Source organism: Sander vitreus, chromosome 8 (assembly GCF_031162955.1).
Source record: "Sander vitreus isolate 19-12246 chromosome 8, sanVit1, whole genome shotgun sequence".
In the NCBI taxonomy this organism is placed as follows: domain Eukaryota; kingdom Metazoa; phylum Chordata; class Actinopteri; order Perciformes; family Percidae; genus Sander; species Sander vitreus.
The window spans coordinates 12768435-12791823 of NC_135862.1; the positions used below are offsets into that span (position 1 = coordinate 12768435).

At 40.7% G+C, this 23389-nt stretch overlaps 1 protein-coding gene across 3 annotated transcripts; it reads left to right on the forward strand.

Moving 5' to 3' along the window:
- The first annotated feature begins 1870 nt into the window (after positions 1 to 1870).
- fam107b (family with sequence similarity 107 member B) lies at positions 1871 to 21914 on the forward strand. Of its 3 annotated transcripts, none has more exons than XM_078256857.1 (4): positions 1871 to 2090; positions 17303 to 17474; positions 20529 to 20685; positions 20905 to 21914. In XM_078256857.1, exons 2-4 carry the CDS (start codon positions 17347 to 17349, stop codon positions 21022 to 21024), a joined length of 405 nt encoding a protein of 134 aa, XP_078112983.1. In that variant the 5' UTR covers positions 1871 to 2090; positions 17303 to 17346; the 3' UTR covers positions 21025 to 21914. The 3 variants fall into 3 exon arrangements, with proteins under 3 accessions (XP_078112983.1, XP_078112982.1, XP_078112981.1); XM_078256856.1 differs by having other exon boundaries at positions 1872 to 2086; XM_078256855.1 differs by lacking the exon at positions 1871 to 2090 and adding an exon at positions 15136 to 15264.
- The last annotated feature ends 1475 nt before the right edge of the window (positions 21915 to 23389 follow it).

Genomic DNA, 23389 nt, shown 5'->3' on the forward strand with positions numbered 1-23389 from the left:
TCATCTCTTGAAAAAAGATAGCACATAAGCATAGTTCCCATGATGTCGATCTATTTCTTTAAGCCATAGAAAAACATGTGAAACATGGTGAGGATGACTGGACTTTGGGTTTCTCAAACAGTTTTTACTCTCTTACATACGTACACATCTGTTTCCTGCATGGTGGGAGCTCTAAATGTGGAGGGAGTGTCCTCTCTGTCAGGGCGACCCTCTCATGATTCATATTGTTCAGCCCAATACTCTTAGTCACCCTTCTCTTAAATTTTGAGAAGGTCCTTAGGAACGTTTTACTTCTCTGACACCCCCACCTCCCACATGTTTAGATTTCAAACCCAATCCTTTGGCCATTTTCTGTTCTTTTTGTCATTTCCAGTAAGCTTGCTCCGGTAATTGGACAGCAACTTACCGGACTTGGATCTTTATACAACAGAGATTGAACCCAGTGAGATATAGTCAAGAAGGATGACCCCCTGAAATAAGCAGGGCAACGTAAACGATAACATGAAACTAGGGGTTTCAGTGAGCTGATTTAACAGAAGGGTGGTGGATAAGCAGATCCACTGACCCTTCATCAGTAAGCAGATTACTCTTTATCAGAAAGAATGCTCGGGATAGTCAGTCTGCTACAATAACAGACAGCAGACTGATCTGTTGTAATCAAAGTGAAGAATACATGATCTTCCTAAGGGAGTGCTGCAAACGTCACCCTTGAGTTATTAAAGAAAAAGAACCATCATTTTTGAAGGACACTATAGTACACGTATTAAAGTCCGGCTGAATTTTGAGGCAATGCATATAAAATAAGGCGCAGCACATCTTTTCACTTGATGATGTCTGAATATTTCACTATGTTAAAACATCATATAGCTTGAATGTAGAGTTGAAACAAGATAATATAGAATATAAAACATGATATTGATATAATACCTTAAAGTTACTTAAAACAATTTTGCCACCTGGGAGCAGCCCAACAAGCCTTAGACATAATACTGACATAAAGATTTTGTGGCAAACAGTTGCCTGTTTACACATCCAGCAGACACAGATCAACATTAGCTTTCATTTGTATTTTTCATGAAAAAAAGTTTAAAAAAAATCCACTCTCCTTTTATCCCTGTTTTGGTCTCCATCAGCTTAGAGAAATAGCTTTTCTTCAGCTGTTTGACTGACAACAGCTGCCGGTGGTAATGCGGGTCATGAGAGCAATGAGAGTGAACCTAAAAGTTGTGGGCCAAACCAAAACAATGAGCTAAAAGATGCTAAAACACTCTGTAGAGCTGAAGAGGATGGCAGCTGTGTGATATCTGTGGGTTTGCCACAAAGAGAGAGCTCTTTCACATTAAGAGCTGTTACACTTACTACCATTCAAATATGTATAGTGCTGCTTTAAGGGAAAGAAAGGGAGAACATTTAAGGGGTAAAACGAATAATATAACTGAACACAATTCATTTATTGCAGCTTAACCCACATGTCAAAGAAATCATATTGAAGGTTAAAACTCCAGCAACACTTGTCGTATAAAGAATTAGGGTCAGAAATAAATTATATTGTAATATCACTGGAAATAGCCTCACATAACATATGTTAACATATAAAGTAATTTTTTTTTAATGAAACAGACAAAATACAAATGTCAAAAAACACAATACAAAACCACAGGCTATAACACTTTTCAGTAAGGCTGACATGGATATCTATGATAAACATTTCAAATCTAGTGTTTATTTGTGGGCGCGCGAGCCCTTCCGTCCACGCCCCGCCCTACGCTCGAGGAGTCCCCACTCATCTACTTCAGTGATGAAGACAGAGGAGGAGGAGGAGGAGGAGCCTTTGCGTGACGTCACGCCATCCCTCCCACCCAGCTTCAATTTACATTTTCAATGGGTCCTGACTGAGTGAACGTGTGTGTGTGTGTGTGTGTGCGCGCGCGACAGCTATTGAGCAGTTTACAAAATCAGAGTCTCGCAGACACACCTCAAGCCTCAAGAAGTGTTCCGGAGACGCACTGATGTGGCCTGAACCACTTTGTCATTTTAAATATTAAACAGTTCGAGTTGGAGAAGTCGCGTCGGGGTCGACTTTGAGGTAGGTGTGTATGTATGTGTGTGTGTGTGTGTGTGTGTGTGTCTGGAGCTCGTTTTTTTCCCCCCGTGAGGTTGTTTCACGAGCGCACTAACAAAAGCAGCACCTTTTAACTGGACGGTCTGCTCCCGTCGGCAGTAGCAGCAGGTTTGGAGTTTTAAAAAGAGCTGGAAATTAACGAGGAAAAGATTGAGATGAGATTGCAAAATACAAACTCTTGTTTCATTGTCTCCTTTTGTTGCGGCGCATGACTTCAGCCGACGGGACAGTGAAGAACAAACACGTTGAGGTTGTTGTACAGCATGTACAGACTAGCCTACAGTTACGTTTTCTTTGGAGCCGATACTATTATCGGCAGTTGATAGCCTAATCTGGCAGAAGAAGAAAAATGTTATTCCTAGTGTGTGTGAGGTGTACAAAGAAGATGTTATGGGTGCTTATGACATATGTGATATTACAGTTGGCAATATCTGGACACAATTCTTCTAAAATATAGAATCACTCTTGTTTTTAAACCAAGTCAAGATTATTAACCTATCCCAAAATCCCATGTTTGCCTCAGAGGGCTTTACAATCTGTACAACACAATACTTGCTATGCTCTCATTTGTCACCATAGTCCCTAGACCATAATGTAATCTTAACTCTTAAAATCAGGGCCATTTATGAGACAAACATCAGAAGAGACCATATTTAATGGATGACCTGTATCTGAATTCCTCCTGTATGAGTAATACTGTGTGTGTAATAGCACAGCAATGACTGCTGCCTTCTGTGTCAAAGCACATGGCTTTCAGTCAGAGCTGACACACTGGTCTGTGTTGTCATGAGGTGCACAGACCAACTGTCATGTGAAGAGGTGTGTGTTTGCATGTGTTATTTGTATTTTGATGTGGCAATAAGTCTTAAACTTATGGAGCCTTATAGAGTTGCTGTCAAACTTTAACAAGACATTAAACAAACAGGGCTCAACCTTAGCCCTTGGGGATGTTTGCTGGGTGGAGGTGGAGTAGCAGCCAGGTAAATACGACTGAGCAGCTTCAACATGTGAAGTAGTTTAAACTCTGGCTCATCACATGTGTTCTAGTGATAGGAGAAGTGACAAAAGCAGGTGGTATGAATGAGTATGTTATACTGTCTAGAAGCAGAGTTTTCAAGAGTGGGTGAGTGTATGCCGAGAGGGGGAAGTTTTGTGCACATGTGTTAGTCATTTAGAGGGGAGTTTGCTAAACGATTTACATCTGCTTTCTGATCTTTGAACCCCCTCCTTCCCTCCTCTCTCTCCTGTTTCTCTTACGCTGCCGCTCTTGCTGTCTTCTGTTTCCCGTAAGGGGTGGGTGTGTGTGTGTGTGTGTGTGTGTGTGTGCGTGTGTGTGTGTGTGTGTGTGTGCGTGTGTGTGTGTGTGTGTGTGCGTGCGTGTGTGTGCATGCGTGTGTGTGGTGGGTGTTACAACTGGATTGCTCTCTGCTCCATTATTATTGCACTCAAAGGAATTTAAATATGTGAATGAAATGTCTGAGTTTCCATTCTATAATAGCATGTGTCCATTAGTGGTTCTGGTGCGTTTCTCAGATGTATCATTATAGAATCTGTGTCCATGTCAAGGACTCAAGCTGACCTCAAGAAAAGCAAGGTATTTGGGTCAGGAATGGGTGTGTGTCCAAGAGGGGTAACTGGCAACCACATGTGTGTTGACAGTATTATCTCCCACAGTCCTGCTGCCGGTCTGTCTGTGGGCACAAAACTTCATTACTCAGCAGAACGCACTGATCCTTTAGATCCACACTGCACGAGACACAGTGTTGCTGTGAGTGTGTGTGTGTGCGCGCGCTTGTGTGTTTCATGATCAGGCTCTGTTACTAGACGTTTTGTTCAAGAGTGGTGAAAGACTACCTTGTAGTTGTAGCGAATGTTTGTAAGTCTTTTCCCCTGTAATGAGCGATGCAAACATTGAGTGAGGTTTCAGAGGGTCTCTGTACAAAGAGTGGAGTCCTCATGGTTTTAGCAAACACGTCCCCTTTCTGTTCAGTTCTAGCCTGCAGAGATACTTAAACTTAAAAGTGTGAGCCTATAGGACTAGTTATTGTTTTGATTTAAAGGGGAACTATGCAGTTTTTTTTTAGCTTAATTTACCTTAACTGAACAGCTTCGGAGTCATTGGAATGGTTATATGACTTTTTTCGAGTTGAATGGTGGTCGTCTCGCTTCCCCGTAGCGCCTGTGAGCGGAAAAACCACCCTTGCAACTTACAACTCGCCGGCCTCAGTGTCAGGAAGTATCGCGTGATATCAGGTCTCGCGATGTAACGAATTGCTTCACGGCACTGCACACATACCCCCATTCAGGAACCGGCTAACAAGGTAGCGATGGAGTTTTTCACACTATCGTCATGGCTGAGCCAGCAAAAAAGAAGCAGAAAGCTAGGAAAGCATTGTCGGAGGAACAGAGAAAGAGGCAACGGCAGACTGACCGAGCGAGGAGTCAGACACAAGTAAACATAGGAGCTGCCAGATATCTTTTCCCGAAGCTGTAGGGGGAGCTCTATAGAGAAACCTGCGAGCAAAAAGCGAAGAAATGGCCAAAACTGCATAGCGCCCCTCTAAATAAAAAATGTCAATGCCATATTTGTGTTTTGATACTGATGCCAAAACAATACTTATTTAATACCTTACTTATGATGTTGAATATGTTTTCTTCTGTACCACCTTTCCTAATTTAACAAAACAAATACAAAAGTATTCAATGTTATTTTTACACCATACAAAGCAAGCCAGTGTACAGTTGGAGGAGTTATTACTTACATCAGGAAATATCTACCATTACTAACATCATCATTAATTTACTTTTTTTTAAATGAAATATTAACTTTCAGAAAATTCTATTTTACACAGCAAGTGTCCTACAGTTGAGTGTGGCTATTGTTAAAAAATATAAATAAAATAGGAACTGGGTGGTTTGTCATCTCGTCTAAACATTTCCTGAGAGGAAACCCTGAAGACCTGAAAAGCATTTGAGGCTAAGTCATAAACACGTGACTTAATACTCAGGGATACCAATACATTTCAGTTGGTATATGCCGTATGTGAGCATGGGCATTATTGGTGGGCATTTATTAATCTTGTTAACATGGACGTGTTTTGACCGACACTGGATGCTTTACTGCCCCTCCCAATGCAGGCTGAATGAAATATTATGATGCAATGAAGACACAAGTGATGCAACAGAATCCTACAACAGGACAAAGGATCTGTTTACGTTCTCTTAATACATCCATGGTTTACACTGTGCTGTGGTTTTGTTGCCATGGTTTTAGATTATGATGTCACAATTCCGGTATTGAGTTTCCTGAGAGAGAGTGGTGTGTGTGTGTGTGTGTGTGTGTGTGTGTGAAATGTACTCTTCTGAGGACTGAATTGTGTGTCTTTGCTCTTGGTTTCTTCAGTATAGGAAATCTTTTTAGGACAACAACATAGAAGAGTACCATCTCTCCAATTATTGAAAGGATTTGGTGTTAATGTGCTGCTCTGCTCTCCATCATATATCGTCTTCTCTCCGTGTGTCGTGTGACTTGTCTAATCTTTGCACTCTTCTTCTGTTATGTGCATTTGTATAATTTGGATCATATAGAGCTAACATACCAGCATGCCAAGCTTTCCATGTTATATTTTTCCTAGAAAGTGGGTGTGTATGTGGTGTTGTATGGCTCGGACTAACTAACTGTTGTGAGAAGAAACTCTGCACAAAACTACCTACAATTATTGATAGATAGAAAACACTTTGGAGAGTTGATTTCTAGTTGTTTAACAGCTTCCAGCGACCAGACAAACTCGCCTGTTGTTCTCCCCATTATCCTGTACCAATTGTTGATTAAGTTTCAATAGACTCTCACTAGTTGGTTTCCTCCACTTAGTCTCCTTATAAATGCAAATGACTGCTGAGTGCTGCTGCACTGTCAAATCAATAGTCTTGGACTATCAGAGCCTCAAACACTAACAGATTACTGATACACAAACCTCATCCAGCCAGGGTGTGTGTTATGAAAGTCAGACATGCACAGGCTTGGTTTTATTTGAGCAGGCCCAGGGCTTGATGTTGATTTAAGATAAGCTATGCGTTCCAAAGGCTTAAACAGAGACATGTATACACACCTACAGAGACTCAGCTTCTCAAAGAATCCCATTGATTTTGCTGCTGTTATGCTGGAGCTTCAATCACAATAAAGCACCATTACTGTGCTGACCACTTTGCGTAGTCTTGGAGAATGGATGATACAAATGCACGCACACAGACTCTAAATGCCTTCCTCCTTGCAGCTTGTTAAGTTGAAGTATAGAGAGATTTGGAGTCTCAGCGGCATGAATTGGATTAAGCTCTGTGTAAGTCAGTATCAAGATATATGATCCTGTCTTATTACAAACGCAAACAGGACACAACACACGCCCACGGAGGAACAGAGCCATTTCTTTCTGTTACAGCCTGAAGCCGACAGGGCTTTCTGAAGTATACCCATACCGGCTTTGGAAAGTTTCACAAGACAACGAAACCACATGATTGCCTACTACCCCAACTAAAAATATGCATGTATACTGTGTATTTTGAGTCATGTCGAACATAAAGCAAAGAATCAGAGAGAACAAAGACTCTTCTTTTGGCCTGCTTTGGACACCTGATTACCTCATTACACGTGTGTGCATGCACGATCAGCTTGCACCTCTGTGTGTCTGTCTGTCTGGCTAACTGGAGATCGTCTGGTTGCCCAAGGTAACAGTTGTTATTGGGGTTTTCTCTGCTAGCATGTAAACAAAGGAGAACCTCTCAAATCCTCCCCGGGTGTGCCCCCCCGGCCAATGAGAATTGAGCTCCCAGCTGGGCTCAGCCAGTAGACGGTGAGGAGGGGCGTGACTCTGCTCCATAAGGAAAGAGCAGCAGTAAAGCACAAAGCTTTGAATCTGAAGCCATAACAAAGACTCCTCCTTTATGACTGAGCGGCACTTCACACTGCTGCGCCAGACAAAACAGCTGTAGGTTTTCAACTATATGGCTTTTACACCACTACGGAGACCGATTGAAACTTTAAAAGGCTGATATGTGTGTGCAGTAAATGAGCACATGTTTACATCTCAGTGAGGAGGAGCCACATGAAACATGCTTGTGCTCTGCCTATAAATTGTCTTCTTAGGGTGTGTCTATCAGTGGTGGAAGTTACTAAGTACATTTACTCAAGTACTGTACTTACAGTACAAGTACAAATTTGAGGAAGGCCTACTTGTACTTGAGTCTTTTCTTTTCATGCCCCTTTCTACTTCTACTCCACTACATTTCAGAGAGAAGTCTTGTACTTTTTACTCCACTACATGAATCTGACAGCTTTAGGTACTAGTTACTTTACAAATTGACATGTTTGCACACAAAACACATTACAAATGAACCTACCCAACAATATATAGCCCTACAAGTCCAGCTGAAATGATTAGACGATTAAACACAGAACTGTTTTGATCGCTTCCAGTTTCTAAAATGTGAGGATTGTTCAGCTTTGAGGACTTTTACTTTTAATAAGAAAAGATAAGATACTTTATTAATCCCACACTGGGGAAATTCCTTTGTAACAGCAGCTCAAAAGAAAAATTCACACACATCAGAAGAACACAAATACACATTAAATAGACATAGGAACAAATATACATAATACTGTAAATACATTTTCCTGATGACACTTACATACTTTTACTTAAGTAACATTTTCAATGCAGGACTTTTACTTGTAACAGGATATTTTTTACAGTGTGGTATTAATACTTTTACTTAAAGTGCTCATATTATGCTCATATTCAGGTTCATAATTGTATTTAGAGGTTGTACCAGATAAGGTTTACATGGTTTAATTAAAAAAAAATATATATATATATATATTTTTGTTGTACTGCACATTGCTGCAGCTCCTCTTTTCACCCTGTGTGTTGAGCTCTCTGTTTTAGCTACCGAGTGAGGCATCACACTTCAGTTCCATCTTTGTTGGGAGTCGCACATGCGCAGTACCTAGGTAAGGACTACCAGCCAGTCAGAAGCAGAGTATGAAGGCGTTACACGCTAGCAGCATGGCGAGCATTATAACGTGTGTTACAAAGTGACGCACGTTCGTAACGGAAGTAAAGGCTGGACTACAATAGAGCTGTTTGGAGCAGTTTGTGAACAGTGTTTTCTGTTGGAGATGGTAAGTCCCTTTGGGGTGGACTTTGGGCTTTTTCACTTTGTAAACCTATAACATGCACAAAAAAAGATATGTAACACAATGAAGGAAAGGGAAAAAGCCAAAAAGCATAATATGAGCACTTTAAGAAAAGGATCTGAATACTTCTTTCATCACTGGTGTCTATGTAACCTGTAACGTCTAACCCTGTGCATATGTCTCAGTCCACCTGTTCTCATCAGGCCTATACATATACATACAGGACCACATGTCAGTGTCAGCTGTGAGAGAGTATAGACCAACCTTTTGTATTTGACTGACAGGTGTGACCCCAAACTGTACCCCCTCACCAATTATTCAGGACATCTGTTCAGAATTTGGTGTGAGTAAGCACTTTGATTTTAACCTTTCATAGAAAAGTGCACACAGCGTGCATCCAAATGTTTCTGTCACTTGAAGATGTCGAGTGTATGAAAATAGTTCTCTGGCTATGTGTCCCTACATGGATATGCTGTTGTGTGCCCCAAGTAAGAATCACTTTGCAGGTTCATCACATTCCCACAGCATGACTCAAAAGTGGTGTCTGTGCCTTTTCAATCCCCCCCATTCATTCTGTAATCTGCTTCAGCCCAGGGCTCACAACGTGTGACAACAGGACAGTGCATGAGCCACCGCATGAAATAACTTCAGTCATTGTTGAACACAAACTGTCAACACAGGCATGTTTAAATTCAAAGGGGGAGATCACAGATTGACATGATCAGTTTGTGCTTATCTGACACAATACAAGATGTCACTTACTCATCATCCAAACACATTAGGACAGATCTGGATACTTGTTTTGCAATCAGCTCTTAAAAGCCAGATATGGAAGCAGTTAAACTGTCATTATAATTAGACAAGACCAAATGCAGCCTCTGTGGTTATCCCACAAATGCAAGACACGAAGAGGGATGGAAAGCAACACAGACAAAGATTTGAGCCACAAGAGACGACCGTTTTCATGCCAAAATCACAACACTGTGATTTCGATCAGACCCCAGAATCACATTAACATTTTACACATAAGTGTTGCCAAAGTGATACATGTGCTTTGTTTTTTTCACTTTTTTAAAATGGAAAACAAGAACTTGCTTGCGCAGAACATAGACATGACATAGACATTCAGCTGTCAGTTATCCAGAATTACAATGTCAGGTACACAACAAAGGCCTTTGTGTGATGGGCTAGTTTAAACTTTAAACTTCCATTTCACTGCCTTAAGATCATGAGGAGATGAGTTAGATAAGCTGATTGTGATAGAAAATATAGCCCGAGCGATAAAATTTATTTTACATAGACACGTAACAGTAAACGTTTTTTGATAAAGATCGCTTACATTTGTTTTTAAAGAAAACTATGAAATGGTGACATTGTTTCCAAATGATTGCAAAAATAGCAAAGACATATATATATAGTATATGCTGTATATACGCCAACACCAATTTATCTGCAATAAGCTAATATTGCCTCGGAGGATTTATCAGTCCAGTTATGATATTAAAAACTTTTTTTCAGTCAGTTTTTACAGTAAACATTGAGTAGCCAGAGAGATAGGAACTAAATTAGAAGGAGAGAGTCGCAGTGATAAAGATGTTTTTGTGTGAATATTACTTGTTTCGTTTTTTTTAATCCTGTCTAGAGCCGCCTAGTACTCCCTTAATGACATCAGGGTTTTAAACATCCACAGACACACACACACACACACATACAGTACTGCGTAGCTAAAACCTCTCTCACATGATGTACTGTGTTAAGTTATCCTTTCATTGTGTGGGTGTTAGTGCATGGGTGCGCTTTATGAACCCTAAAACCCTGATTGTAAATTCCCATACCCCCGGGTCTCCCTAGTGACATCATCATATTGTGGGAGCGTGGTGGGTGCTTTCGGAGGTCAGTACACAATGAGGCCCCAGAATTCCCTAGCTCCTCTTCTCCTCTGCTCCAGACCCCCACTCCAGGAAATACAAAACAGATCTCAAGCCCCAAATTCCCAGGCATACTTTTGAGGAACCATTTCCCTCTTACTCTCTCTTTCTTTGTTTCTCTTTCAGTCCTCTTTTGCCAAATTCTGTCAATGTTGTATTTGTAGACTAAATGTACTTCATTAAAGATCACATCTTTGTTTGCTGCTCACGCTATCGGTAGTAACTATAAATTTGAGCTATTTACTTAGTTGAAACTGAAATGACAGAAATGTGTGTGATCCTGACTGGTTTATGGTGTTCTTCTTTCTTTGGCTTGCACGGGCAGGTCAGTTTTTCCTAAGTGGAACTCGCACATTATTTTGCTTACACACACACACTGAAAACAAATGCTGTGGGTATGTGGGCTTTTTTGTTTGAGTTGATACTGACTTTGAATGTCCTTTGTAGTTGCGAGTGACAGGAAAATGTCTGTTTCTATTGTTTGAATCTGTGCTCTGGAAAAATGTGCACATGTACGTCACTGCGCTGCCTACCATGATTTATGTGTCGTCACGCGGGAGGCTTGTAAAGGACCACGTACACGGGGCCTGTCCGGGAAATGAGCTCATTGTCACTACTGACTCACTGCTTCTCCTTCACTTTCTCTGTCACTTTCTCTTACACACACACACACACACACACACACACACACACACACACACACACCCCTGCTCGCCCTCCCCCATCCCCCCACAGCTGTCTGTTAAAAGCTCAACTATCTGTGTGTTTTAATTAGGGCCTCCCCTATTTATGGCTCAATGGCCGCTTCATTAACAACAAGGCTAGGAGATGCACATTCAGATGTGTGTGTGTGTGTGTGTGTGTGTGTGTGTGTGTGTGTGTGTGTGTGTGTGTGTGAGAGAGAACGGGGTGTGGGGGTTGCTTTAGGGGTATTGATGATGCAATTTCCCCTGAGGGGTAGACCTTCCATCTGTGAATGGAATAGACAGGATCTGGCCCCAAAAAAAATAGAGAGTGAGTAAACAAGAGGAACTATATGGGACAAGAGGGAGATATAGGAACAATAGGGTGAATGGTAAGTTTAGTTTCTAGAAAATGTTACATATTTTTCTCAAGTGTTTCATGAAAGTATGTGGACTCTGAATCAAAGCCAGCTGATCCTGTTTTTTCTTCATATCATTATGCATCCATGATCAGAATATGGGCAATTTATACCTTTCGTTGAGCATATTCATTCTCATGGAATTAGGTTAAAAAATTAATTGACTTTGGTTTTGTTCTTTCAAACGTCAACTCCCTTTTTCATGTTAGTGTCCATGATCAGCATACATCAAACCGGATGCTAAAATGCTGATCAGTCCTTTTGCAAAACCTGACCCCTGCTTACCTTTGTGCCGGATAGTGTGGAAAACAAATCCTGGCTCGCTCATGATGGAGTGGGTGTGGTCAGCCATGTGTTCACAACCAATGACCGTTAACGGCCCAACCCCACTCTGTGCAGAGCTCTGGATGGTTTGTGCCTGTATCCTGGAGGAGGACAGGGGGGTCAGATGGTGAAGCAGGCCACCAGCTGCTCTACTCGCCTTCATTTTCTCTGTCTTTCGAGGCTGCAGCAGGAAGAAGGCCACTGTTGACTTATGAGAGCTAAACCATGTAATTTCTCTGATTTTTTTATTTTTTTTACAGTCTGTCCATCTTGTCACTGATCTCAACATAACGTTATTGACCTCTTTCCTCTCTTCCATGTCAGTGACAATCGACTTTTTGTAATTGTTCCTCTTTCCTGTAGTATTCCCAGTATTGCCTGTTTGCTTCCTAGCAGTTACACAAAAGAGAAGCACTGATAATGGCCAATTTAGGTTATCCGTCCCAATCCCCCATCATTAGCCTTTCTGCCCATCTGTGCTCTTTCACTGTTGGGTTAGAGGAGGAAGAATGCTTTTCATGCATAGATATACAGCTCTTTAGCTTCTAAATGCTCCACTGTGTTTAGCAGCTTGTCTGTCAGCTTGTCAGCTGCCTGCTGCAAAAACATTGCTATTAGAATGGTGAGAGGGAACTGAAACACTAAAGTTGTGGGCTTGAGCTGAAAGAAGCTATAAAGCGCCGTCAAGTTGAGGTGATAATTCTCTGTGGCTTCATCACTACAAGCGACACCTTTCACATTACACACAGTCATTTGATCCATTGCTGTTATAAAAAATGCTTTAAGATCCAGATCCAGTTTTTGAGGAGTGCATTTTGGTTGTTGAAATCTCTTCAGTGATGCCCATTGGAAGGCTTAAGATGTCAGTATTAGTTGGCAGCAGCCTTCCTTTTCCTGAATGCTGCGTCACTAAATGCAGTGGGGTTGATGGCCGGTCTCCATGGCGCCTTCGAGAAGATGACAGTTGAGGGGGAAATTGAGAAATGAGTCCGATTATGAATGCAAGTCTTTGTGCGTGCTCATATAGCAGAGCTGGCTTCAGTGATGCAATAAGTTGGCACAGTGCAGGCACTCTTATCCCTCTCTTATCATTCTATCAGCTCCAATGCAACCTGCCACTGTGGGGTTCACTTTAACACACTCACTGCAAACGTTCTTATCAGACACATTCATTCAATGACTTCCTTTTTTAAAAACCTTTCTAAAAAAGCTGCCAAACACACTTCTCGTGAAAAGCAAAGTCTGTGTGTGAGCATGATATGAGTGCTGTATTATTGAAAACGTATGTGGATAGTTTCCGCCTCTATGTGGATTTAATCATCTGTCCTACTTTTTTAGTTTTTCTTTTCATGGGTGATTGATCAGATATTTCCTGTAGCTGGCTGATTCAAAAATGTGACATTTCACAGTATATGAGATCACAGTCATACGGTCATGAGGAAGACAGGGAGAGAGTGAAGTAAACAGAGGAAAGCTGTCTTCAACTCCCTCTTCTCCTCTCCTACACTCTCCTCTGACCCAGTTTTTGTCCTTTCTTTTCCATTGTTTCCACCAACTTTCTTCCTATTTTATCCCTGAATGCTTGGGCATTTTGAATCCTCTAAATGCTGAACCCTTTCTCTTGGACATTCAGAAGAGTACCATCTCCACAATTATTGAAAGGATTTGGTGTGTGTGGCCGTTGTCTGTAGTGTAACGTGTTTCTAAAACCAATAAACAAACTGTTTTAATGGGATTCCTGGAACAGCAGGAAGTGTTTTCCAAAACACTGACATGCTTGGAGGGTTGCTTCCATAGTACACATTTTGTTGTACAATGTTACAAATATCAACACGTACAATCTACTGTAAGTGTTGGAAGTGGCTGTTCGTTACACAACTCTATCGTTCTGAATCCACACATGGCAAGACACATGTAGAAGGACAGATTTTGGGACAGAACTATGCATCTTATCAACTGTAAATTGCTCTTTAGGTGGTGGACTTTTAACTGATAGTGAAACATGTTATCTTTATATAAGCTTTCAAGTAAAACCAGAAGGGACATTGACTATAACATGCAGAACTACCAGTGATAAAGCAGAATTTAAGGGGCTCCAGGGCTTCAACTTGAGGTTGCAGGTTCCTTTTGAACTCCCCATGTCACTTCCTCTCTCCCTCGGGGGACAAAGGAAGTAGGAGCAGATGTGTTAAGCTAACGGACACTTTGACAACACTGCCAGTCTGTTAAGTTCCTCTACCCCCTACTACCGGCATTAACAAAAAACACCTTTGATGTACACAGCACGTGTGTGCTCGCACGCAGCCCCTGATTTCAGCCACAAGCTGTTCTGCCCACTTCTGCCACCTCGCATGCACAAACACTGTCACCATGTTCTGGCTGTGTCACAAAATGCACTGTCTGGCATGTTCTGAACAACATTATAGCCAGTGATGTAGTAGCATGCAGATTCAAATGTTAACTAAACTGGTAAAATCTCTTTTATTTTTAGCAACTGATTCATGAATATTTTCGTTTCGAAACTGACCCTTAACTTGTCAAATCTAAGATAATGATTTTATGAATTTACCGTATACATGTTAAGATTTGTGTTGGCCACATGAGTGAGGCCACAAATGCATTTTTTTAAAGGTTACTAATCTGAGATTAGAAGGGATTACCTATCACTGTGACTGTAGATCACAGCCAAAGCAGTGTTTTCATTTGTCAACATATTCCACTATATCCATCAAGTGTATTTATTATGTGGTATTTCTCCCTCTTTGTTCTGCAGTGTGCAGACACAAACCATGTGTATCTTGGGCTTCTTTGTTATGTAACTGACACGGTTTTGTTCCTGGAATGCAAGAATATGGACCTCTAGTGGTGTCTTTAACTCATTACAGCAATCCTCCACGTGTATGTTTTGATTCTGAGGACACACTCCCACCCCTCCTTTGTGTCTAGCACGTGCAGGAAAATGCTTTTTTTGGTACCCTTGATGAATATGATTGGCCCTCTCAGGATCCAAAACCTCACTCCATGTTTTTAGTCGCAGACAGGAGAGACTTGCTCACACGCACTTAAGAACATGATTGTTAATAAATCTGAGTCATTCCTCAGACTGTGGGAGAAGAAATGCATGTGACTTTGCTATCTGATCTCAGCTAATTTATGTACTATTACACCAATGTAATACTATTTAAAAAGACCTCTTGTGACCAATTCTATGTGGGACTATTTTACCGACAAGATCAAAAACAATACCATTAAACTCTATACCGGGACAAGCGAGAATATTCATTCATCAGTGAAGAATCTTTAGGGAAACATTGTTTATAAAGTCTTCTTCGCCTAGAGATGTACATTGAAGGGGAGTGGGAGGGAGGAGAGAGGGAGGAAGGGAGAGAGACAGTGTGAGCGTAGCTATAAAACAGACTCCAACCAGCTCAGTAGCAGACAGTTGTGCAGGACAAAGCACCTCTCCTGTGTAAGGCTCTGCAACATACTGATAAACAGGACCGGGAGTTTTAATAGCTTTTCCTGGAAAATAAATTCTGGATCAAAATAGCAGAGATGACAAAAATGTTCAGATGCCCCGTCTTTCCTCATCTGCAGGGTGAGTTAAGCCAAAATTGAATGTCGTGCCTTTTTTTTTCTTTTCTTTTTTTTTTTAAGAGATAAAAATTTTCTAGATAAAATTGAAGTACTCAGCTTTTTTAGACTTTACCAAATATGTGTTAAAACATCTTTTTAGTCAAATATTCTGTTCTCAATTCAGTTGGTTAGATAGAAACTTGTATCTAAAAATTCCTGATCATTCATTATAATTAGCATTAGAATCATTCATAAATATAATTTCAAATGGAGCATATTAGCCGTCAGTCAGATGCAAGTTGCAATATTTTCATTGAGCAAAGCAGACTGGGAAACAGTGGCGCTTAGCTGCCAAAGTTACTAACTGTGGTGTTATTGTATGTAACCTGTGATTAACATGAGGCATTGGTCAGACTTGCTGTATCCCAGTTATTGCTCAGCTTTGAAATGACCCTTTTGGTCAGGAGATTTCCACACACGAGCTGGTTTGTTTTCTATAAATGGAAGAAATACTGTGTACACTATACTTGTAAAATACAGAATGTATCCAATGAGCTCATATTGAAGCAGTGTGCCTACATTTGGGGGTCGTAGATAGGAATCGCTGTGATTTTTGAGGTCATGGAAAACAATGGATTGGACCTTTTTGGTTATGTATTAGCAACTTCTGAAATATTTATATAACTATGTGCCTGAAAGATATTGACAGTACTGTTCTGATTCATTTCTTCATTATATTGCATATGGCTTCTGAAAGGGGGTTGAAATGTTCCTCTTTACTAAGTGTGAACAATTATGTAATTCCAGCGCTGAGTCCTTCTGTCGCTCTAGAGAGACGATTCAAAAACTCTGAGCTTGTGCCAGAGGATCAGGCAGATCCTCATATGACTTTTTGAAAGGAGCAGCGGTGGAAGAAGTATTAATATCCTTTACTTAAGTAAAAGTACTAATACCACACTGTAAAAAATACTCTGTTACAAGTAAAAGTCCTGCATTGAAGATGTTACTTAAGTAAAAGTATGTATCATCAGGAAAATGTACTTAAAGTATTAAAAGTAAAAGTACTCAATGCAGAAAAATCCTCCCATTTAAGAAACTGGAAACGATTAAAACAGTTCTGTCAGTCAAGTAAGTCTTTAATCGGCTAGTCATTTCAGCTGGACTTGTTGGCTTATACATTGTTGGGTAGTTTAATTTATAATAACATATCCTATTTTATAAACTGTGTTTTGTGTGCAAAAATCTTAATTTGTAAAGTAACTAGTAACTAAAGCTGTCAGATGAATGTAGTGGAGAAAAAAGTACAATATTTCTCTCTGAAATGTAGTAGAAGTAGAATGTAGCCAAGTACCTCCAATATGTACTTAAACCTACATTGTGTAATTTTTTGAGTTGATTCTTAGCAAAAAAAATATTCACAAATATGTACTCATTCATGTGTAATTACTTCCTCCAACTAGTCAAAGTATTCTCGTAAGCGTAGAATCTGACATTCAGAATCATTCAGAATACATACGAGCGACTCGCTCGAATGACGGCAGCCATGTTGCGCCTCCATCTTTAAAATACATTAGCCAAAGAGGGACATACCTCCGCATTTCGCCCTCTTACACCTATTGGCACCGTGACGAATGCAAGGGGGAGATCACTCGCCAGGGAAGCGAAAAAGAGAATTAAAACAACAACGCGACAGGCAAAGCAGCAAGACCAAAGTTAATATTAGTGTGTGGCTAGAACAGCTGGTGTAAATGATGGAGAGAGCTAATTTCAGGTTCAGCCACCGTAGGAGGAAGGGCTAGAAAGTAATATTCAGTTGGTTGTCACATACAATTTCACCGCTAGATGGGAGAACTTCTTACACAATGTAGCTTTAAGTACAGTACTTGAGTAAATGTACTTAGTTACATTTACACCACTGGAAAGGAGACATAATAAAAGATCCCTGAACATGTTTTCTTTGCAACACTGATTTAAATATTTCTGTCACCACTGCATTGTTGCATCCGAAACCCATGTCTTAGTGACATCGTGGTTAAATGAAAGTTTTTCTGTTGTTTCAGATCCGTGTGACCCTGGTCTATCGCTGTCACCGGGAAGGAGTGTCATGGCGGAGCCCGACTACCTGGAGGGAGACTGTGATGAGCTCATCAAACCCAAGAAGTTAAGCAACCCAGTCAAGAGCTCCCGTAACCACCAGGACCTGCACCGAGAGCTGCTCATGAACCAGAAGAGGTCAGGAGACACCTTCAATACCTTTCTCCCTTTGCCTCTTCTTCTTTCTTTCCTTTCCGTTTCCTGGAAAAACAAACCGTGGTAATTCCCAGGTTACTATTATGGTAGGGATTCTTATTTTACAATTAGCAACTCTATCATGGTTTAGAGCACATAAACAAAATCAGATCAGTGTTCAATTCCAAGCCTACGAATGGAGATAATGGTTTATTCATTTATTAGGTGGTAAAAAACTCTGTTAATGTCCAACACTGTCTTGATCGTCATTATTTCCTTGTTTTGTTCTTGGCAACAATATCAAGTTTGCCCCCATCCAAAACAAGTTAGACAGAGGAAAACAATACAGATTCAGGCTAATGTAGTTTACTAATGGCGGATGACTTAATAAAGTAACCCTGCTACTTTGTTGTAATTGGTCGGATAGTAACCAGTGGGTCACTGTAGTTGACTTCCCCAAGTGCTGGGGTTTTATACAATATGTAAAGGTCACAGAGACATACTGTACAGGATAAACCTGCTCTGGCTGCTGATACCGGATCATACAACTCTGGATTTGATGGAGTCTGTGTGAGCATCCATGCATCAGTCTGAACGTGCATGCATACTGGGGCCTGTGATCACTCTTTGGGCACTAAATGTTTGTATTTTCTCTCATCAAACGGTGGCGGCAGCTTCGTGCCTGAGCTATAAATAGCTATGTAAACACACATGCTGTTGACAGCTGTTACATCACAGCAGCGATGCTCTGTCCTAAACAGGTCAAAGAGTGAGGTGCTTTTGATGGTGGCAGGGCATTAATAAATGATGGAAGAGAGGCCAGGGTGGGCAGGATAAGGAGGCCATAGAAGAAATGTAATCAAAAAAAATATTAGAAAAAATTCCATTCCAAATGCTGCAGAATATTGTTTCTAGTCGTCTAGACGGAAAATGTCCTGGAATATCAGCAGAAGACTGTGAGATAAATCTAGTAGGAATTTGGGGGGGATATACTTGTTATGATTGGGCTTTTTATCGTGTACTGAAAGTATAGAAAGCTTGCCTGCATAGTGGATTAGTCACCCTGACGAAGGTGGGGTGGGTGGATGGATGGATTGGGTGCATGAAGAGAAAAAAAAAAAATGTGTTATGTAATCAAGATTACAAAACCATTTCTAGCTGAGGGCCTTTCTCTGCCTTTCCTAGCTAAGCTGTGGTGACCCTTCCTACACACACACACGCGCGCGCACAGAGGTATTTCAGACTCAAGACTAGTGAAGCAGTTAAGCAGATGGTGGTATTGATGTGTGGGATTTTGAACACACAGTCTTCCTAGTCTGCTAGAGGGTATACACTCATGGGAGGGGGGTCATGGATAGGAGGGTCTGTGTTTATGTAAACGTTGCCAACAATGAAAGGAGAGTGGAGTAAGCATCTTTATAGCCTGTCTTATTGCTTTCAGCGGCCTTGACCCTCCTCCCTTTTTGCGCGTGGTGTTGCTCGAAAAACAGCCCGCCCCGATCACGCCCGTTACCCTCTGCTCTGCTTCAGCACGTTAAGTGCTGTCAAAAGACCCACACTGTCAAGAAAACCAGGGCATTTAATTACAGCAATGACTTGAAATAAAGTAGTGCCTTGTTGTGAATTAACTCCCACTCCTTCTTGGAACACCATGAACTCGGTTATGCAATCTTCAGGGTTTAATAATGTATTTAATTAAGACGTTGCTGTTGCGGAACTGCAGGCAGGTAGGCACGCTGTGTTTTATTTGAAGAACAGACGCAGCCTGTGCACAGTCAGGCTTTCATGGCGAGATGAAAATTAGTAACCACGAGGAGAGTAAAGTAATCTGGATAATATGTTTTTTTTTAAATGAATTAATGAATTAATCAAGGGCAAGGAGAATGCATATTTGACCAAAAGATAGCCTCTGTCCTTATACTGCTTTTGATTATTTATTTTTCTTGTGTGGCACTTTATTGTGCCTCCTTAATCCTTTTGTGTTTATTGGCTTCTGCCTTTTCTAGCTGACTCAAAAAAAACATCCATGCTGTTTTGAGTGAGATACGGGTTTCTGAATGTATCCTGCCTTCAGTCTCCGGGTGAGCTGTTCAAAATCTACATGGCTTTCTATGTAACTAGCCGAGATGAGGGGCCTGGGGGGCTAACCGTTAGCATGCTAGCGCTAGCATGCTAGCTCATTCTCAATGGCAAAACACTGCTACAACACACACAAATTCACCCTAATCTACAAAATAAATTGTATAGAACTACTTACATATCCCTCGTCTGCAGGTATTCCACACAAAGTTGGAAGTGTGCCCTAGTTTAGAAGAAGTCTCCCAGGTAATCCTGCCTTGTACAAGCCGAAGTTGCAGAAACGGATAGCTAGCTCATGTAATCCTAACCTAGCTACTGCGCATGTGCAACAGACAACAAAGATCTTACAGAAGTTGAGAGGTCTCACTCTGTAGCTATAACAGAGACCTGGCACAAGGTGAAAAGAGGAGCTGCAGCAATGTGCAGTACAACAAAAATAAGGTGTTTTTTGAAAATTAAACCATGTAAACCTATTCTGATACAACCTCAAATTACAATTATGAACCTGAAAATGAGCATAATATGGCCACTTTAATGTTGCTGCACAAACCCAGGCAGTTGTGTAACAATCTCTCTGGTTTCCCAAAGACAAGTTTAAGATATGGGTTAATGTATTGTCAGTGTTTTGGTACTTAGGAAAGGGAAAGAAAAGGAGAAAAGGCCATTGGCGTCAACCCTCATTTCCAAAATCAGTTTCAATGCTGGCCACCACTGTACCACCACATAGACAGATTAGTAAATGTGGAACAATCTGTGATTGGGTTTAAAATCCAAACTTTCCTGAAACATGACTGACATGTCTAATCCAGAACATCTACTACAGATATGCACGTTAAAACGAGAATGAGGTCATGGTCATCATCTGTTAGGCATGAATGTGAATGCAAATCTCCCTCTGAGTGGGGGCTCTGTAGTGTCATCGGAGGTTGTTCATGAAGCTTTATTTTAGTAACATGCTGTCTCACTGATTCTGCACAGGGGTCTGGCTCCTCAGAACAAACCCGAGCTCCAGAAGGTTATGGAGAAGAGAAAGAGGGAGCAAGTTCTCAAGGCTCAGAAGGAGGAGCAGGAGGCCCACAAGAAGAGGAGTGACCTAGAGATAGAGCTCATGAAAAGACAACAGAAACTAGAGCAGGTAAATGATTGAAAGCATACGTAGAAACTGTCATTTTAGCACTTACATGTTGTTACTGTACATTGTTACTGTATCTGACCACAAGAAAAAAAAAAGAAGTTATTTAACCCTGGTTTTGGACCTTGAGACCTGCAACAAGATGTGGTTAATAGATGCTATCAACAGATTATTACCTCTATAATTTCTTTAATCTGAATTTACCAATGTCTGTTCTTGCAGCTGGAGCTGGATCAACAGAAAAATGAGGAGGAACAGGAGAACACCCCCGAGTTTGTGAAGATGAAGAGCAACCTGCGCAGGACCAAGCAGGAGAGCGATGGAGAGGAACGGACCACCTAAAAACCAGCAGGGGTATCTGGGTCTGGCTGATTGTGCGCGTGTTTGTGGGAACGGAGATGTCAGGAGTGTGTACAAAAGAGAGAGTGTGTTATCTGTGGTACACGATGCTGACCTGACTGTGGTCCGAGATGAACTTCCTGCCTTCCCCAACCTAGCTGTTCCATCCCGCAGTGAGGAGAGAGACTTTACAGACTAAAGACCCCCTCTGTCTGCCTGCCACGGACTGCCAGCACTCGCCTCTGCTGCCCACACCCATCAGGCAGCACACAGCACCCCCTGCAGGAGGGACCTAACACAGACATGCTACATGTTAAATGCCTTTCAACGAGGGCGAGCAAGCTTCCATTGAACTCTGATGAAGAAACACACACACACACACACACACACACACACACACACACACACACACACACACACACACACAAGTTTTCATCCCATTTCTTTTCACTCCTCTCTCAGCAAGCTGTCGTTTCTCTTTACTGTTATCAATGTTGTCGTTGTTGTTTTTTTTGTTCTCATCTTCAGAATCAAATAAGGAAAAGTGGACACTGGATGGACTCTTGAAGCTGTGTAATGTAAAAGCCAAACAAATGTGCTTTTGTTATTTATGTTTGTAGCTTTTAGCCCAGGTATAGGGAAGGACGCTTTTTAGTCGTTCTGTATTTTAGTTTGTTTTACAGCATAGTTTATGAAGCCAGAACAGGACAAAGGGAGTGTATGGTTGTATGAAACACTCATGTTTGCTTTATTATTATTTTTTTAAATTCTAAACATGCCATTTCCTCAGCTAATGCAATTTGGAGCAATAGTAGAACTCCCAGGCATGAGAGTGACCTTTTCTTTATATATTCTGTTGTTTTGTATAAATAAAAGTGTTACTACTAATTTAAGTTTTTGTTAGGGTGGTCAATAAGAATAAGCCCTGAGCCATGTCTGATCAGTCTTTGTGTACTTTTATGAACAAAAGACTTACAGCTCCAGGTAGAAAGCTTACACATGTAGGTGACCTGTCAAAAAAATATATAATTGATTAGTAGTTCTGGGGATATCTGCGTGGCTTCTGAAACAACTCTGATAAGTGTTATGGAACTTTAGTATTTTGTCTTTATTGACAATGGAGCCATGAATGTGCAGACAGATAACGTTAATCAGCGAATCTGAAATAAAGTGGCCATTATCTGCAAAACAATTTAACTATGTAGCTATTACCATACACATTCCAAAATGGTTACACAATGTAAGAAACTGTGATAACTTGGGATGTTAATGTGCACGTGCAGTGTTTATTTAAATACCACACACAATAGTATTATGGGTCTTACATTCTGGTGTGTGGGTCTCCAAGAGATGATAACTATTATTCTAAAGGGAAGAATCAGATTTATAACATAACCCTGTGTTCTTCACCAGAATCTTCTTTTAAATAAACATAATGTCCATTTATTTTTCTTTATTTGGTGTGCTGCTAGAGTCTGAATTTGTGGATTTATTTTCTAAATGGAACGTAAAATAACCGCAAAGCAGTACGCCTATCAATCGGAGTTTAGTGCTGTGATGAGATCATCTTATTTAGTCTGAAGCTGATGTTGATTTTCCTCACAAACAGCAACAGCAAAATGTCTAGACAAGCAGTATTTGGAACAGAAACAGGGTTAGACCGTTAGGCTTGCATTGTGTGGTGTGGGGACTTCAGTGCACATAACCCATTGTGGGGAAAGTGATCAAACTAATGACACCGGTAATAAAAGATTTGTTAGATGGGAGGAGTATAGTGTGCTCAAATAATTGTAGTAAAACAGATAAATACAGGAAAGGAGCCCATGCTTGTTCTTACATTGGTTTCTAATAATATATGTGACTGGAAAGTATATAGAAAGCACCGTAGGTAGTGAGCAATATCCAGTCTTGTGTAAAATAAACATTGATGCATCAGTGACTGAAGTGGACAGGGGTGGAAAAGTTTAAGGGAGATAGTGATAAATATCAGAATCAGAGTAATGGTTATATGACTATAGAAACTCTTGATAATAAACTAAGAAAGGGTATTAGAACAGCACTCCCTAAGTGTGTCCATCCTAAGATCCATCCCTAAAACTAAAGGTACATAGTTTATATATATATATATATATATATGATTGAATCAATTAGTAGTACTGTATAATATGAAAATAAAATTAGATGTAGAAAGAGTATGATATGCAATGTAAGGAGAGGCTTCTGATACATCGAATGGGAATTGGAGGAAAAGTTTTTTTATAAGAGAACTCCAATAAGTATGAGGTAGAAAACGGGACACCTCAGGGGTCCTATACTATCTCAATTATGGTAAATGATAGGGTATTTTTTATTTGCAGACATTTAGACA